We start from the raw sequence: 18,396 nt of genomic DNA, 5'->3' as shown, positions 1-18,396 counted from the left end.
TCCGCATTTTCCACAGTCTTGCGCACTCAAATCTGAAACTTTGCAACGCACATCATGTTTTACCTTTACCTACAAACTCTGTAAAAACAAGTGAAGCTGCAACTAATTGCTGACGTTGTCGTATCGTAATTAGTACCAAGTTGGCAACTTTTAATGAGAGTGCGAACTGAAGCGTTTTTTGACTAACTAAAACCGGATAGTTTTCACTGGAAGCACGTGTTTCGAACTTTGGTTTTATACAGTCTGACTGAACTGAAACTCAGTAATAATTTAATGTTCGTTTCAGGTAATGATTACGAGAGAAAAATTTGGCTTGTTATCAATGAAGTAAGTGATCAATTTCTTACTTTTATAATATAATTTTTGCATTAATTAGAATTGAGAACGAATTAAAAGGTACTCATACCTATAAAGATTATTTTGCTGACCGAACAGAGACTTAAATTATGCAAACATTTTGATGAATGGCCTAAATACGTTATAAAATGAAAAACTCGTTATAAATGTCTCAAAAATATATTTCAGTTTTCAATGTTTATTGCATTTAAAGAAAAATTACAAGTGTACACTGGAGAACAAGGCACTATTTATGATTTATAGGTAATGCTGGTGGTGACATTTCACATGAATATGTGATAAATTATACTAACTACCTAATAATTACAATAAGAAAAAATAGAAAAACTTTACCTACTCACTTCTCTGAAATGTCGTACATTATTCTTCAGTAGGATAAACTGCCAGTCATTGGACACTTAAGAAAGTTATTGAACAGTTATTTACTGAATTAAAAATAGCATTTCTATTTCAACAACTGAGAGATTCCGACTGATGGCGATAAAAGGGCGTTTTTTTTTTAAGGAATATTCATTGTATTTGAAGGAATATTCATTTTAAGAAAATTCAAGGGTTGTTTTGTCCAATGACTGGCAGCGTCCAATGACTGTCGGTTTACCCTATAAGGTACACGTTATATCACACCTTTAAACACTTGTTTTTCACTTCACGCAATCCCACTAAAAAGCTAGTCTACAATAGCCCAGTCGGTCGCGTCTGTAACCATTTGGACATTGGTTAGGGATAGCCATAATTAATTTAGAAGGAGCCGTGATGCATTTGCCATCCTTGTCTAGCACGAATCCTGTAGGACATTCCAGAACTGGTACCATACTAGAGACAACTCCATCTCCGTCAGTGCAATCCTCACATCTTTTCATTTTGAAAGTTGGATGTATGACTTCAACTTCTTCTTTAGGTTTTGATTCAATCTGAGTGACTACAGCGTTGTGGTCACTTGGCTTCTGCTTGAAGTTGTCGTAGACCGACTTGAAAAACGTCAAAATCTCGCTCAAACACACCGTTGCTACATTTTTCTTCGGAGGAGCAACGTCGATATTTTTGTCCCTTGAGAATACGTTGAGTTTAGTCACCAATGCGTCTGCAAGTATCTCGTTCCATGTTACTGATTCTGGGTTTGTTGCGTCGTTTCGCTGGAAACTTTGCAATTTCCTTAAGAGTATCCTTTGTCGGAGTTCCCCTTTGCGCTGGCTGGCTTCGGCAAATCCGCTGGTTTCGGCCGCGATAAATAAAATGCCAAACAAACAAACGAGGTTCATTTTTTTGTTAACAATGGTGGTACAATGGTGGCAGTAATGGAAGAAGTTGGCGCGATAAGATAGATAAGATGCGATGCGTCGAGGACAGTCGGGTGCACGAGTGTTATGAATTATTATGAGTACCCGAAATAATTTTCTTATAAAATAGTCCATGGTGTTGGACCTAATATTATTTCACAATAAAGTCCAAAATAGTATGTTTAACACTAAAAATTCTTTCTACAGTAGCCGGTCCTGTCTGCTCTGTAACCATTTGGGCATTGGTTAGGAACAGAAACCGTGTGTTCGCTCGTTCGAATCGTTCTCTTCGACGCTAAGATGCACTTTTCATCCTTAATAGAAACAAATCCTTTCTCACATTCTGGCTCTTTTTCATCTGATGGATCTGGTTCCCGCTTTTTGGTATCACGAACTTCATTAGACAGCGAATCTTCACAATCTTCTTTTGAAACTGTAGGTGTCATTTCAACTTCATTTGGATTTGTGTCATCTGGTCTGAAAAATGATTTACAGACTTTCAAGAGTTCACTAAAACCTGTTAATGCTATTTCATAGGTATTTTTGTTTTGTTCATGATTTGAACCTGTTACGATTTCTTTTACCACAATATCTTCTTTTATCACTAATTTTGCGTTGAACTCGTCATTTTGGTCACTTTGCAGGTCGTTCGAGGGTATATTTTGTTTTGTCCACAGGTTTTCGTATTGATTTGGTATCACTAGTCCACTGCATTTAGTCGCAATTAATAACGCGGTCAAAATACAAATATTGTTCATTATTACTAAAGTTCTGGCACGATTATGACAGTTTATGAATAATATTGACACTTTTATGACTGACGTCAATTCACACAACGTGTAAGCTCAAGCTTTGAACAACAACTGACTACTACAGCTTTTTGGTCAGCTGACCAGACCTCTTATAACAGGTATACTCTCTATTGTTTTTGGTCTTTGTTTATATGGATTGAACTACCTGGGTACCTTCTTTTGAATTAACGGCCTTTTGAGTTAAGTACTTTGGGTTGTGTATTGTATTTTGTTGTTCTAAAGTGTTTATTATTTTGAAATATTGTTATTAAATATCTTTTCAAAGAGTAATAATTACCACGTGATTTATCAGAAAGCGTTAAGCTTAGAAATGCTCCATACAACTTACAACAATACCATAACGTTGATTTCATTTTGAATATTCTTATTGTTAATATTGAGGGAACGATTATTCGAGGCGAAAGAGAATTTCCAAGAATAAATTGGCGTAGATTAGATATGCTTATACTTATGTAAAAGTACAGACCCAGACTGAGCTTTAGTTTAGCTGATGTCGATATTAAATTACGTAACTAGACACATAGTCAGCGTGTAATTCTGTAGGTATGTGGCTTTCACAATCACAACCCCTTTGAATGCGTCTATCCACGTCTTAAAAGTAACCCGCGAGTTTAACAATTTGATTACGGACTTGCTGCAAGTTGGGATCCAAAAAGTTGGTGTGACTCCCAACAGACGCTGGAGTTCGTCAACTTCGTTGAATTAATACGGATAGTGTCGTACGTGTGGAGTGAATACGCTTGATTTTAGTGGTATTTTTCGTCAATATGTGGGCAATAATGTTACATTTATACTCGTATATAAGTCAAAGAAATTTTAAAAATTGTTACTGCTATGTTTGTGGCTTCACAGCACTGTTGTAAATAAAAGCATAGTGGGGTTTTTAAGCTCTCATCTCGATTTAAAATAGGTGGACGTAGTTTCACCAGTTAATTAAAGTAGGAGTAGTTTCTAGTATGTAGTTACAAAGGGATTAAAAAGTTTCATGTCCTAGAGTATTTTAGTTGTGGTTTTTTTATAGGTTTTAGGGCGAATTGCATGCATCATGTAAAATTAAATAAGAGATAACAAAACATGAAATTAATTAACCTTTGCAACTATTGTTCTTTCTATAAATATTTTGTGGAACAGTTTCACATAAGCCAATATCCAAGTTGAGCTTGTTAGAAAAACCGAATCATTAAAGATACATTGGAAATAAATCTAATGAATCGTATTTCGAAACGTACCTCGTCGACTTCATACTGGCGAAGTTTTAACCGTAATTATCCGGGTTCAAAGCGAACTCCGGCTTCGCACGTCCCGCTAAAAATACCGGCAGTGAATCAAGTTTAATTCACTTATTAAGAGCGCGGGACAAAGTTCGCGGGACGCTTCGTGCTGGCGTGGATGTTGTTGCATTGTTTTAGAAAACAATTGAAGCGTAGCGGCTTAACACTTTGACAGTCCCATATGTGGGTCACAATTTATTTTAGTGAATCAAGTTTAATTCATTTATTATGAGGAGCGCTGGAAAAAGTTTGGGGGATGCGTCGTGCCGGGTATGGATGTAGTTGCATTGTTTTAGAAAACAATTGAAGCGTAGCGGCTTAACACTTTGACAGTCCCATATGTGGGTCACAATTTATTTTAGTGAATCAAGTTTAATTCTCTTATTTAAGAGGAGCGCGGTAAAAAGTTTGAGGGATGCTTCGTGCCGGGTATGGATGTTGTTGCATTGTTTTAGAAAACAATTGAAGCGTAGCGGCTTAACACTTTGACAGTCCCATAATAATATGTGGGTCTCGATTTATTTTAGTGATTCAAGTTTATTGCACTTAATAAGAGGAGCGCAGGAAAGTTTGCGGGATGCCTCATGTCGGTTATGGATCTTGTTGCATTATTTTATAAAACAATTGAGCGTAGCGGCTTAACACGGTGGGTCACGAATATAATTTTCGTAATGCCTTTTTTTGGGACCACAAAATATGTTTCTAAAATATTAAGGTTTAGTCCCATATGTGGGTCACGAAGATAATTCTCGTAATGTCTCTTTTTTGAGACTGAAAAATATACTTATTTCTAAAATATTTAGGTTAAGGATAATCCCAAAAAAAAGGCCACGAGCCTAGTAACTGCCTTGACTAGGTCGCCTGATAGCCGCTCATCATTATGTATTTCGTCAGGCTTGAAAAAGATAAAAGAAAAATATGGTATTGTATACAGATTTAGGTGACTGAACACAATGCTTTTGTAGATAATGAATAAATTGACTTTTTTACCTTCTTTCTTATATTTTAGTTAGATGTCCAGTTAAAAGAAATGGTAACTTTCTTTTTTACAAAACACTTCATATCACGACTGTACCGCATATCATGGCGATAGCGATAGCGAAAAGTAAACATTAAATAAATGACGCGGCGCCGTAAACTAACGCATGTATCACAACATAGTAAACTATAGTATGTTGCACTGTTTATCGGAAAATAAACTGTCGAAATCGTTTCAAGGACATACACTCGAGTGCTATTTTTTGAGTACATTTCATAACACGTGCTTGACAATAAAGAGGCAATGAGTGATTGATTAAGGAAAAAGTGATGCAAGCTAAACTAATGGAATTTTTGAATTAAGGATCAGTGATGAGAGAAAAGGGACTCTCATGAGTCTATATTACTAGTAAGAATTCAAAAAGACTGACTTACGTTGACACCTTCTGTCCAGAATATTTGAGTTAACCTATCTTTGATTGATTTCTATGAAATGATGTACTCGTACATAGAGATCACAGTTCAGTAACAGTGTTTCAGTTGATTTTATCATGAAATATCTTGTTCACAAAAGTGTTGGGCTCAGTTGCACCACCTAACTTTGACCGTACCTAACTATAACGATAACCGGTGTTTATTGAAGGAGTTTGACAGATTTTTGATGTTTGTCAAAGTTAAAGTAAGATGGTGTAACCCAGCCTTAATGTAGCTAATATAGCTTGAAGCAATCAGATGGGTCAGTCATTAGATTGAAAGTAAGCAGTCTATTCTATGAAATGTATTCTACAGGGTGGAATTTTGTAATGCCACCTGGAGGGAAAGTAATCTTAATATTGTAGATAGACATTTTTTCTCAAAGAAAACATTCCTTTATTTTTGAAAAGAAATAGAACTGCATTCAAAAATTTCCAAAATTTGCTTCCACACCCGGATTTCGAACCAACTAAAATCTGGTAAAAATTACACCCTGAATTTTTATTGCATCGATCGTTAGGGTTAAGTATAAGGATTAAATCTCTCTAACAAACTTGATAAATTAAATGAAAGGAAAATCATTAAATCTTAAATTATTTTAACTATGTACAGGAAATTGTATGGTAGGGTAGGCAAGGAATTTTCTAATGCTCTCAAATCTTTTAATGCAGTTCTCTTTCTTTTCAAAAATAAAGATAGAAAAGTTTTCTTTCAGTAAAATTTTCTATCTACAGTATTAAGATTACTTTCCCTCCAGGTGGCATTACAAAATTGCACCCTGCATAGTCAAAATAATATTCGTATTACTAAAAGAGTTGCCGATGTATTATCTGTCTTTTCTAAGAACGTGGATTCAACTGTAAAATCCTCACCACATCCATTATTTACATTGAAAACTTTTCTACCCATTTATTGCTAAAAGTTAACCATGTTAGACAAATCCTTTCTTTGAAAGCCATTCGTTTCATGGCTTGACGCTTTGAATAAAATTAAATGGCTTGTATGATGGTGGATATGGCGTGCCAAGGCTTTTATTAGAGAACAAAGAAAGTGTTTGATTTTGTGCGAAAAGAAAGGTTTATCTTAATGTTACAGAGTTAAAATTGGTGAAACTTTTGAAGAAAACCTTTGTGTCTAGGTCAGTGGTTCCCATAGTTGTCTGGTCTACGACTCATCTAATACAAGTTCCCAAGCTCGAGACCCACCTATAGAAAATGGCTTGTATGATGGTGGATATGGCGTGCCAAGGCTTTTATTAGAGAACAAAGAAAGTGTGCGAAAAGAAAGGTTTATCTTAATGTTACAGAGTTAAAATTGGTGAAACTTTTGAAGAAAACCTTTGTGTCTAGGTCAGTGGTTCCCATAGTTGTCTGGTCTACGACTCATCTAATACAAGTTCCCAAGCTCGAGACCCACCTATAGAAAATTTAACCGTTACCAATGTACCTAATTATAGGACTCGCATCGGTAGGGTGGTGTGTCGTTCTACAGGCAGGGCCCACTCAATGTTCGCTCGCGACCCACCACTGGGTCGCGACCCATAGTTTGGGAAACCCTGGTCTAGGTAATTTCTTTTCTATTTATTATTGTTGCATAATATTGGCTGACTTTAATGAAGAAGAGCAATATTTTACGTAATGTACGCAAAGAGAGACGATAGTAAACAACTTGTGTTGTGAATCTTGTACATTTATTTGCTTGACTCACTTCATCAAATTATTTACGTTGAGTAATTGGAATTTGAGAATCATATTTGATAAATCAAGTAAACTGCGTTGGGATGTCTTGGGTTTAGCCAATTACGTTAACACTAAAATTAAAGTATTGTTTAAATATTATACATATCGACACCTTCAGGTTCAATTGTCGTATAAACCATTTTGGCCAAATCGAGTTATTATATACCATTTTAATCAGAATTTTTTTCTCTATCGAGCTGTATATTCGAAATATTGAAATTCGCTAAAAAATGTTTATGCACCCCAAAAAACTATAGCGTAAAAGTTAAATAAATACCTTATAAACAGTGTAAAAACCAAACGCTTGTTTTTGGTATTTTTGCTAAGATGTATCAACCATACATTTTTTTAAGCCAGGACGTAAAACTCTCTCGTAATTGAAAATGGTTTTTACGCCTAAAGACATGGCGTTTTATGTCCAGATTCAATGTCGTAAGTCCACGTATTCAATATGATAATTATCTGTTTCATATTCATATTCATTTATTTATTGCATCACATATGTACATATGTATGTACAGTAAGTAAGTTTTTCTTATTTATAAAGTTAAAGAAAGTTGATTGTTTCTACTTTTAAAGATAATAACTAGATATACAGTGTGTCCGGGCTTGTAGTGATCAAACTTTAAGGGCGAAATCTAGGGACAATTTTATCGATAAAAGTACTTCAAATTTGGGGCTTGACCAATTTATCGCAAAATTACAAGGATTTAAGTTTTTCATTTTTAGTTTTCACCTCTTCCTTCAAAAACAAGCGAAAGCGTGGGTAGCTTAACATTAATGAGCAAATATTTTATATCATGCGATAGCCAATAAAAATATGTATTAGTGGAAGTAGAAAACAGACACAAGTTTCATACATTTTATGGAAGTAAGAATGGATTTAATTAGAAAAATACATGACTTTTTTNACTGGACTATGTATTATTCTGTGGTATTAGGAAGAAAATTACAAATTTTCAGAAATTTATTGTAGATGTCTTTTATTGTGTACTAGCGGCCGCCCGTGACTTCGTACGCGTCGATCCCGTTATACCCCCTTAGGGATGAGTTTCGTAAAATCCTTTCTTAGCGGATGCCTACGTCATAACATCTACCTGCATGCCAAATTTCAGCCCGATCCGTCCAGTGGTTTGGGTTGCGCGTTGATAGATCACTATGTCAGTCAGTTAGTCAGTCAGTCACCTTTGAGTGATACCTATATATTTAGAAGACTTTCTTGCTTCAGTCAGCTAAGTTATTAAACGCTTGCAGTGTGCCGAGGCCGGCCGTACGAGCCCTAATATTTATTTAGGGCCTCACAATTAATCAGAGGGTTTGCGGTGTTTAGCCCTTGTCTAAATATAAACACTATTTGTCCCGGCTTCGTTTGCCTTTTGTGAACGAACTCCGGTGCCTTGGGGCTGCTAGCTGATGTTTTTGGGACCAGTATTATCACGTTTAACTTACCTATGTATGTATTTCTTAGATAACCCACAGACAGACCTACTCGTAGTTTTTATTAATACAATAATTACTTTTTCTTTCAATTTTAATGAATAGCTGAAAAATGCTATATCTAAATAGCATTTTCCAGCTATTCATCCTTATTTAATTATGGTAAGCCTTCTTTTTCAGTTTAAACCATTATTAAGCTAAATTTAAAGAAGTTCTGCTTCACAGTTCTGCTGCAAAAAGGTAAACATTACTTTTATCTTACACAATGAACGAAATAGATTGAAACTGTACAAAAATAGCTTCATTATTTTGCGCAATAAAAATAATGTAACGATCCTATTTCGATTGCTTGTAAGCATATTTCTTATCACGATAATAGGAAAAAAATATGCGGGTTGTCTTTCTATACAAGTACTTACTATTGGACTAATATTTATGAGGTCCAACATAAAGATCTCGGAGACAAAGGTCCAATGGCCGCCCAAAAATGATGAATCGGCGCCCAAAAATACGGTCGGGCGCGCCGGGCGCAGTGCAGAAAACGCGACGGTAGTTCAATGGCAGGCATTTTTAATAAAACTACTAGTTTTATTTGACGGCCGATGAGGCAGAAAGGTTCTGGAGTAGAGGCCATACGCCAGAAAAGGCAGCGTAGGACGCCAATAATTTCGCCTTTGAGACCCGTTACAATAGGTACTAAAACAATATTTTACATTAAAAATTTCAGTAGCCTTATAGTCACTGGCTACTAGTAGTTCTTGAAAATTAATTGGCATTATCTGATATTTATTTTAAGAGTAATGATTTCAAAAAAGTAATATATTAAATTAATAGGTATTAGAATGTTTACTTAAAATAAATCAGTTCATTCAGAGTTTATATGAGTGAGTTTTTTTATGAGCACGATTTCTTGCTTTTTTTTTCTAGCCAACATTTGAGAGTTCAGTGAGAGCCCTGCGCTTTCGGCGTTGCTCTAGTCTACATGATTTGGAATTTTATTTTATTGGTCTATTAAGTGGGTGCCCACCACAGATCACAGAAACTAAAGGCAGATGTGACAAGGGGACGGGGCCGGTGTCGCAGCAATATGCCCACAAACAGAACACATTGCTCGTGACAGCAATGATGACAGCAGCGACGTCATAATGTTTACATTGCTTGCTAGTACTACACCAAAGATTATTCGAATGTTGAATACTGATACCGCAGTGGATAATGAGCACATATTTAGATTACTTTGTGTGTGCGAATTTCTAATGTGACTGACTTTCGAACTCAGCGCATTAGTTGGCATCTCTCTACATCTTTATGGTGCCCACCATACGCTACCTTTGCCGTTTCCATAGATAGTTTTACTGAATCGTTCTGTACTGTGGCCAGAGCCGTGCGATTCATCACGTCATTGTCGGCGCGGACGCCCTACAAGCGATAGCTTTATTAGCAGATAATTCTGCCTGGGCCCACTCGCAGAAGGATTATAGTCCGGATTGGGCGAGCATTAGCTTTGATATACTTATCGTTCGCTTTGACGTATTTGCTGCTTATTTAATTAATAATTAGGCAATTTTGCTTGGTCTAGTTTTTACGTGCTATACTGTGGTGGTGGTTTTGAATCAACTGAGGGTAAAGTATGATAAGCACGAGCGTATGTGTTACAAGTCTTGGAAGTTTAAAGCTAGTGTTTGAATTATGAATGAACTGATATTGAGTCGCCATAATCTTTTTTTATTATTCTGCAAATTACCAAAACCATTTTATTTTGATAACCTTTAGCATTACAAAAGCTTACTTAGTATATCACTTTTGCATGTGCATGAAGATCCCATCCAAATGAAAAATTCAACATCCTATAAGCCCCATAAGAAAATTGCTTCACATTTGAATGTTCATTCATATGCAATACCTCTCGAGAGCAACCGTATCCACTACAGCTATCATATATTTATTTGACACGCAGTAAAAAGCAAACAACGCTGCCAAACGGGGCTAGTTCGAAAGCGATTTATGCATAAACTCGTCCCCTCAATTTATGTCCACTCGGGAGTGCAACAATGGGAGAGCATTCGCGTTCGGACAACTTTTAATGGCCCCGCGTGGAAGCTGGAATAACTCCAGGGTTTAAGGATTGACCGCGCACTTTGAGCTCAGATGCAGACTGATATAATAGTTGGCTCTATATTTATAAAGCCTGTGATCGAAGATTCATAGGAGAAACCAAAATCTCTGGGACAATGCCCATTACTGTGGACTGTGTGGAGTCATAATACCAACTCTTAGAATTCCTGTAGTGGTTGCTTTCTCATTAGCGAGACCTTATTGAGAATCTGTTATGTTGGTAAAGATTTACTTATGCATTGAACTGTATAAGACTACCATACGTAGACAAGATTTATGATCTTCAATAACAATTTAACTGCTGGACAAAGACTCCTCAAGGATGATCGGTCCTGCGCCACCCGCATCCAGGCACCTCCCGCGACCTTCCAGATCGTCGGTCCACCTAGTGGAGAGCCTGCCCACACTGCGTCTTCCGGCCCGTGGCCGCCACTCGAGAATCTGCTCTAGCGGCCATCAGCTCTGCGAGCTATGTGCCCCCAAACTGCCACTTGATTTTAGCGATTCTGCGGGCTATGTCAGTCACTCTGGTTCTCCTACGGATCTTTTCATTACTGATTCGATCACGCAGGGAAACTCCGAGCATAGCACGTTTCATCGCCCTTTGGGTGCATTTCTGAATATTTAGTTTTGTCCTCGCTATCTTTATTCTCAGAGTAACCTGATACCTCACTATAGAATCCTGGTCAGTCTGCACCCCGTTCACAATATCTGCTAGTGAGGGCAAGTAACTCGGGCAGGCTTGTCTCCCGCACGGTTGTATCTAACAAATATATTTGCTCCCGGTTCTGTGTCGATAAACACTCGTATGCCACCTTAATAGCTTTAGGGCTGTCACCTATTTTGTATAAATACAATGGGTTTTTAAGATAACGTCGATACTTGTTGTGATTCGTTATATTTACAACAAAAAACATACCAACTGAATTGAGAACTTTCTCCTTTTTGAAATCGGTAAAAATTGGTGTTATTGCTTTACTTTGAGAAGTTTAGTGTAGATGCAACCATGACAGCTAGCATAGAAGAATTTCAGCTATCCCCCTTTTACGATGATTTCGGCTTTATTTTGTATTTATTTAAAAAGGGAACAAAAATAGTTGAGTTCCAATGTGATCACGTTTTCCAAAACCTACCGAAATAAAATGTTAATGAAATCACATAGCGAAAAAAGTTTTGGTATGCTACATTTTTAGATCCAAGTTAAATAACGCATACAAACTGAAAATGAATTGTTGTTTTAACCAACTGACTGTTGAATCCTTTTGTAGAAATACTCAGCCTTTTGACGGTCACACTTTGAATCGCGTATTCCCAGAAATGTATGAAAGCCAAATGTACCGACAATTTAATTTGAAAACAAAATACCTACCTCGTGAATTTAGGGAACGTGCAGAAAATCTGCTCAATTTTCCGGTTCTGAGAATATGATCTCATAAACAGCCAAATTAGTAAATTCACAGAATTACTTCCTAGAATTCGAGTAATTGAAATCATTGTAAGATAATAGTTAGTTAATAGAAGCTTATTCACAAAAGCATTACCGTGCCACAGCTTGTAGAGTTAGAGAGTGTAAAGTGAAAATATTGATTCTCCATGGGAACTGACGGCCGATGGGGCAGCAAGGTTCTGGAATGGAGGCCACGTACCGGAAAACGCAGCGTGGGACGTCCACCCACAAGGTGGACCGACGACCTGATAAAGGTAGCAGGAAGGCGCTGGATGCAGGCCGCTACCAACCGTGCGATGTGGAAGTCATTGGGGGAGGCCTATGTTCAGCAGTGGACGTCCTGTGGCTGAAATGATGATGATGATGATGATGACATGGCATCTTATAACTTTTTCACAATACGAGCCAATAAGAGCTTCTCTTGATAATATGTAACATGAAGATGTTTTTGGTAAAATAGTTAAACCCAACAAAAAAATAAACTTAACATCATTAAAACCAGGCGACCACTGAAAACCAGCGTCGTGGTGCTACGCACTGCGGCATTATGCTGAGTGGAAGCCTATTTGGCATAATTTTTAAATTAATTTTTTTATCGTATTAATATTAAGTATGCAATTTGTTGTTCTAGTGTGCCAAATAAATGTATTTTCTTTCTTTCTTTCTTCTTTCTAAAATAGCTTTTTACTTTTGGCAACCTTACGGCTCAGAGCGGCTACGCCACCTGCCGGCGACGGGAGTCAAGACCTAACGCGATAGCTCCGATAAACCAGAGTTTCACACTACGGGGTCCTACTCTGAAAACGACTTACATTTATAACCGACTTCAATAAAAGGAGGAGGTACTCAATTCTCATAAAAACGCATAAAACTCATTTATTACTGTAAATAAGCTTAAAAAAGGCACTTTTACACGTCCCAGGCCACGATAGCCAAACGGTGAAGAGGTCGGACTGGCCGACTCGTGTTGCGAGGAACGCGGGTTCGAACCCCGCCGCCGCTCGACTATTGTGGTGAGTCCACGTGACACAAGCATATTTAGCTTACCTACTACGAGGGGTTAACGGGACTATTAGTAATTCGTGCAAAAACAAATTACTAATATCCTTTAAAAATCGGTTGGTTTCTCTTTTAAAGTCTATCTTACTCACTCGTACCAGAATCCCTGGGGAAATGGCAGTAATGGGGTAATACTATCTGTACCTGTCTAATGGTTCGAAGGCAATAAATACAATAGGGGAAGTAGGTTCCTAGATAGGAATATTAGATTCAATTATTTATTGCAAGAACATAAAAATGATGTACACACCTATGTATTATGTAAGCCTACATTTACCCTATCAGGCACGTAATATTATGGGCTCTCTTGTAAACATTGTATTTTTTATTGACGAAAAAATGAGAATATTTACGGTAGCTTTTGTGCATCATGAATAATAATAAATAAATAAATATCCTTGGAAATTTTACTCTGCGCTTCTAGTCCCAAACTAAGCAAAGCTTGTACTATGGGTACTAGACAACGGATATTTATTTTATAAACATACTGAAATACTTTTTTTTTTGTACATACATACTTATTATTATACATAGAAAACACCCAGTCTAATACAAACAAATATGTTCATGCACACAAATGTTTGTACTGTGCGGAATCGAACCCGCTACCTCCGGAATAGTAGTCCGTTTCGAACCACTACACCAAACGGCCGACCACCGTACAATAGAATAGAAATATAACACATCCGTCATCCATTGTTTAAGAGTTAGATATACAAAAACAAATTTGACCTAAACCTTTTAAAGTAATACTGAAATGACTTTGACATTTAACATAGTAGGCCCCCATCATATACTGGTACACTTTGCAGAACCTATTAATCCTGACCTTAGGTTAACCGGTTATGCAAATAACCTTTACCGGGTTAACCTATTGGAACGTTTACCTTTATCGGTGTAACAGGCTCGTAACACTGTTAGTTACCGACAATAACCGAGTATACAATGAGCTACCGATTTACTAAGTGAGGCGAGATTATTCGGAACTTGAGTACCTTTATTAGAATCTAAATCCATTCTTCTGAATAAATTCGTTATTACCTAGTAACAAGTGTTAGAGGCCGGTAGATCTATTCTCATAAATAAATCACTGGATACTTATCTTTCACATTATACGAGGGGCGGCTGAAAAGTTTTGAGCCTAGGGTATTAAAAATGCCGATAGAAAAGTATAAAAAATATATTTTTCTATTTAATCTCCCTCTACTACAACGGACTTCTTACATTTGTGTAAAAGAGCTTTTAACCCACTGAAAAAAAAATCGCAATCTTTGCCTTCGAAATGAGCCTTTAACGCCGTCTTCATTTCTTTGTCACTCAAAAATCTTCGTTCCTGGAGGTCTTTTTTCCAATTTGAGAATTAGACAAAATAGCTAGGGATTCGGACTAAACTGTGTGGTGAGTGATTAATTTCTTGAAATCCAGTTTTACCCGGGGCAAGCCTTACAACATGCGCGGTGTGCGCGGATGAATTGTCTTGCAATAACAGATTTCCTTTCGCCAGTTTGCCTCTTAATATTTCAACAAGCACTTGACGCACTCTTATCAACAGTACAGCATAATAATCCTCGTTTATTGTAGTTTTTTTTAAGTAGGTAGTCAATGAATAAAATTCCTCTACAATCCCAAAAATAGTGGCTATGAGCTTGTGTGTCGATCGCTCCACTTTGAATTTCCGCGGCGGCGTTTTCCCTTTTGAATCCATTGCATTGACTCTTATTTTGACTCTAGATCGTACTGCTGGATCTATCATTTATCAATAGTGACAATGTGAGAAAAAAAATTGTTAGGATTATGGGCAAAAATGTCCTAAAACTCCTGCGAAGTTTTGACTCGACGTTGGCTGTCGAGCGGCGTGAGCATTTTTAGCACTCATCGCGTGCACCCCTATTTCATGTGCAAATGAGTATGAAAAATATCGTCGATACGTTCCTTGCTAATGCCTATGGCTTCAGCTATCTGTCACTGCTTAATTCGCTGATCTCTAAAGCAAGATTCTTTAAATTTTCATTATTTTATTCGTTAATGGCGAAATCTGGCCGCCCTGACTTGAGGTCATCTTTTAGCGACTCCCTGCCATGCTTGAACTATCGGATCCAATCTTTCATGATGGCAAATGAAGGCCCAGACTCCCCATAAAATGTAGACATCTCTTCAAATGTTACCGTCAGCTATTTGTACCTATTTTTGAGCAATTTTATGACAACTGTGTACTTAAATTTCGTACATTGCGCGGATGATTGAGACATGATGATGTTTACGAATTAATTACTTAAAGCGTGATGACGCTAATGAAATGAAACTTTGTACATATACTAAGGAGGTTATTGGCAATTTAATTAAATTTAGCGCGAGTCAATAATAACACTTGAAGATACTTAGGCTCAAAACTTTTCAGCCGCCCCTCGTATTGTCTTAATTTTAATACAATAATTAGGTATTCATCACTTAGCACAAAAGCGCGGGGAGTCGTCAAAATCAAAATTTTCTTTATTTGCTTAGACTAATTAAATTAGTACTTGCAAATCGTCAAATGCTCTTAAGGACCCTATACATGTCTCATTCTTTTTTTGCCCTACCAGCGTCATCGTGCGTCCCTCTATTCTCACGTTTGATTCTAGTGACAATTACAGCTCATTGACCACAAGGATACCGTTATTTGAACGTTTTAGATTTTTCACATTTAAAACAATATAGGACACAGTTTTGTATTTTGCTTGACTACTCAACTCAACTGTCACTGATCAGGTTACAATGGTTGCCAAGCTGTAGAAGTGCCTGTATAGGAGTGGTAGTGAGACTCTACAGCAGGGAACGAGAATTGGAATGAGCCACGTGTATCATAGTCAGATGAGCGGATGATTGAATGTATTAATCATAATCAATTTCTACGGATTAATATAATAAAGTAGTGCTGCTTAGACCAGTGGTCTTCTCAGTATGTAATAATAGCAGGACAAGAAAATGTTACTGCAGCGTGATTATCTTTACCAGGAGTCTTGGACGTTACTCGTATTACAACAACTCTTGGTTTGGGTAATTAAGTTCTGACAATCAGACAGCTAAGAGATAAAGACAAAGAGTTTTTATGCTGTCCCAATACAGTGGTTTGACCGCTTACTTACATTAAAACTCACTCTGTAAACATACTGAAACAACATTTTAGATATCGTACAAAAGAAATAGTTTAATCAATTTACAATGCCACAGCCGTGTTTCACTCCAGCTGAGAATCAAAATGCACGACTACCCGCCGTCAAACAACAGTGGAATCCGAATGGGTTTCGCACGCGTCCCGTCGCAAACGGGAATCTGTTAGGGCATTCGCGGGGATTTCCCGGGGGCATCGCTGTCTCCTCCGTAATTACCGCTGCAAATATGGCGAAATTGTTTCTGTGACCGGGATGACCTTTGATTTAAAGAGTTTTGCCGCAAAATGGCACTTAATATTTGCGAGCTGGTTAAGGTTATAAGGTTTTCTGTTATGTTTGATGCTGAGACCTACCTGGTACGTTCGATTGAAGTAATAAGCTTTTGTTTGGCAAAGAACTTAAAATACAACATTTTGGTCGAGGTCGATGCAGGTTGTGCACAGTTTCATTTACCTAAAATGAGACGAAACAGCTTGATAGCGAGCTGAGAAGATGGAAATTTTATTGCAACGTGTAGCGTTTGAGCTTAAAAAAATTACCAAATGGTTTTATCAAATTACAGTTTGATAAAATAGTAAAATTACGCCAGCCAAAGTTAACAATAATTTCAGTATTTCATTTCGAATAAATGTTGATCATTAAGAAAGTTAGCTTATTAGTATGAGCACTACGCTACGATATTAGTATTCTGTGACCGAATGGAACCTAATTTGATAACCTAGGTCAATAATGCCTGGCTTGACTTCGAAAGGTTAAAGTCTGAGTACAAATAGAGCTCTAGGAGACAGAGTTAACGATGCGTAGCTGTGTCTAATATAATTTCTGTTTAGGGGACGCTGTAAGTGAGATGAAATTCGTTAAATAAATACGAGTAAGACTACGAGTTACGAATGTTTTGTGCACTCTACTTTAGTGAAGTGTTTTCGTGTTGCTGTTTTCTTTCATATTTCATGAAGCTCGTATTCAAATTGGCACTAACTTTGTCGTAAAGAGTAAAAAATTTATAACATGAAAGTTTTGACTCAGTTATAGCCAATGTCTTGGAACAGTGATAAGAGCCGATGCTCAATAAGGGCTATATTTCACCGGGACACCATGGCGGCGCAACCAGTCGCCGCTACCAACAAAATGTATGCAGCTTTGCGCAACCAAACGAACACCAGGTGAGTAACTCTCTATAGAGCTGTATACATTTTGTTGGTAGCGACGACTGGTTGCGCCGCCATGGTGTCCTGGTGAAATATAGCTCTAAAGGAGAGGTGGTAGGTCCGAGCCTATTAATCAATTGATTATTATTTCAGGAGAAAAATAATATTCGTAAATATTTGTTTCAGGGCTTGTGAACCAACATTAAAGAGCGTTACAATTCTTTCATTTGGAAAAATGTCTTCATTAATCATCATCCATCAAAATTATGAAAATCATTATGTAGATATTTTCGTATATAAATAGGTAGGCAGCTTTATATCTTTTAAATTATGAACGATTTCAATATTAAATATCGCTAATTAATAATAATTAATAAATATCCTTGGACATTTTACACTGCGCTTCTAGACTAGAAGATAAAATTTAATATAAACATACTTAAATACTTTTTTTTTGTAAATACATACTTATTATACATAGAAAACACCCAGTCCAATACAAACAAATATGTTCATGCACACAAATGTTTGTACTGTGCGGAAATCGAACCCGCTACCTCCAGAATAGTAGTCTGTTTCGAACCACTACTACACCAAACGGCTGACAAACGTCATTAAAAAAAAAGTACAATCATTCAAGAACCTCTTCTTCAGCGGGACTGTCCCGCTGAAGTCCCAAAAAAAAAAAAAACCTCTTCGTTTTTTGAAGTCAGTTAAAATAAATACGTCTCAAACTCAGTTCTTAGACTCTCAAACCCCGCTCAGCATTCGCATAATGTCCCAACTGAAACGTAAGTATTTTTGCAAAGTAAGCAATAGCTGCTGTCACAGACCCTCGTCCTGCGGACTAATTACTGCGACGCTAACGACCTCTAGCTTGACTGACAGCGAAAAATAGTTCCGACAACCAACTAAAGTGTTACTTATTGGTCGCGGACTTAACTGTTGTTTAATTTAAGGGGTGAAGTTGTTCTGGATTTTGGGTTTGAACTCGGGAATAAGCAATTAGGTAAGAGCTTTTAAATTATTTTAGAGTGATATGACTTACAAAGATGGAATTCAGAATTTGAAAATGAGCCCAACTTTTCCAAATTTTTAGACACTTTGTGGAGATGTATTCCACAAAGTGT

General features: G+C 37.1%; 1 protein-coding gene across 1 annotated transcript; it reads right to left on the bottom strand.

Annotated features, from left to right (window-relative positions):
- Window positions 1-500: 500 nt before the first annotated feature.
- On the bottom strand, window positions 501-1,794 carry LOC114362127 (uncharacterized). The gene has a single exon (XM_028317395.1). It carries the CDS (start codon window positions 1,767-1,769, stop codon window positions 1,017-1,019), a length of 753 nt encoding a protein of 250 aa, XP_028173196.1. The 5' UTR covers window positions 1,770-1,794; the 3' UTR covers window positions 501-1,016.
- Window positions 1,795-18,396: the final 16,602 nt, after the last annotated feature.

This window comes from Ostrinia furnacalis, unplaced genomic scaffold (assembly GCF_004193835.3).
Source record: "Ostrinia furnacalis isolate ACB-3 unplaced genomic scaffold, ASM419383v2 OfSCF6223, whole genome shotgun sequence".
Classification (NCBI taxonomy): Eukaryota; Metazoa; Arthropoda; class Insecta; order Lepidoptera; family Crambidae; genus Ostrinia; species Ostrinia furnacalis.
The sequence above is the reverse complement of the archived record's forward strand: the minus strand, read 5'-3'. Positions and strand labels throughout refer to the sequence as shown.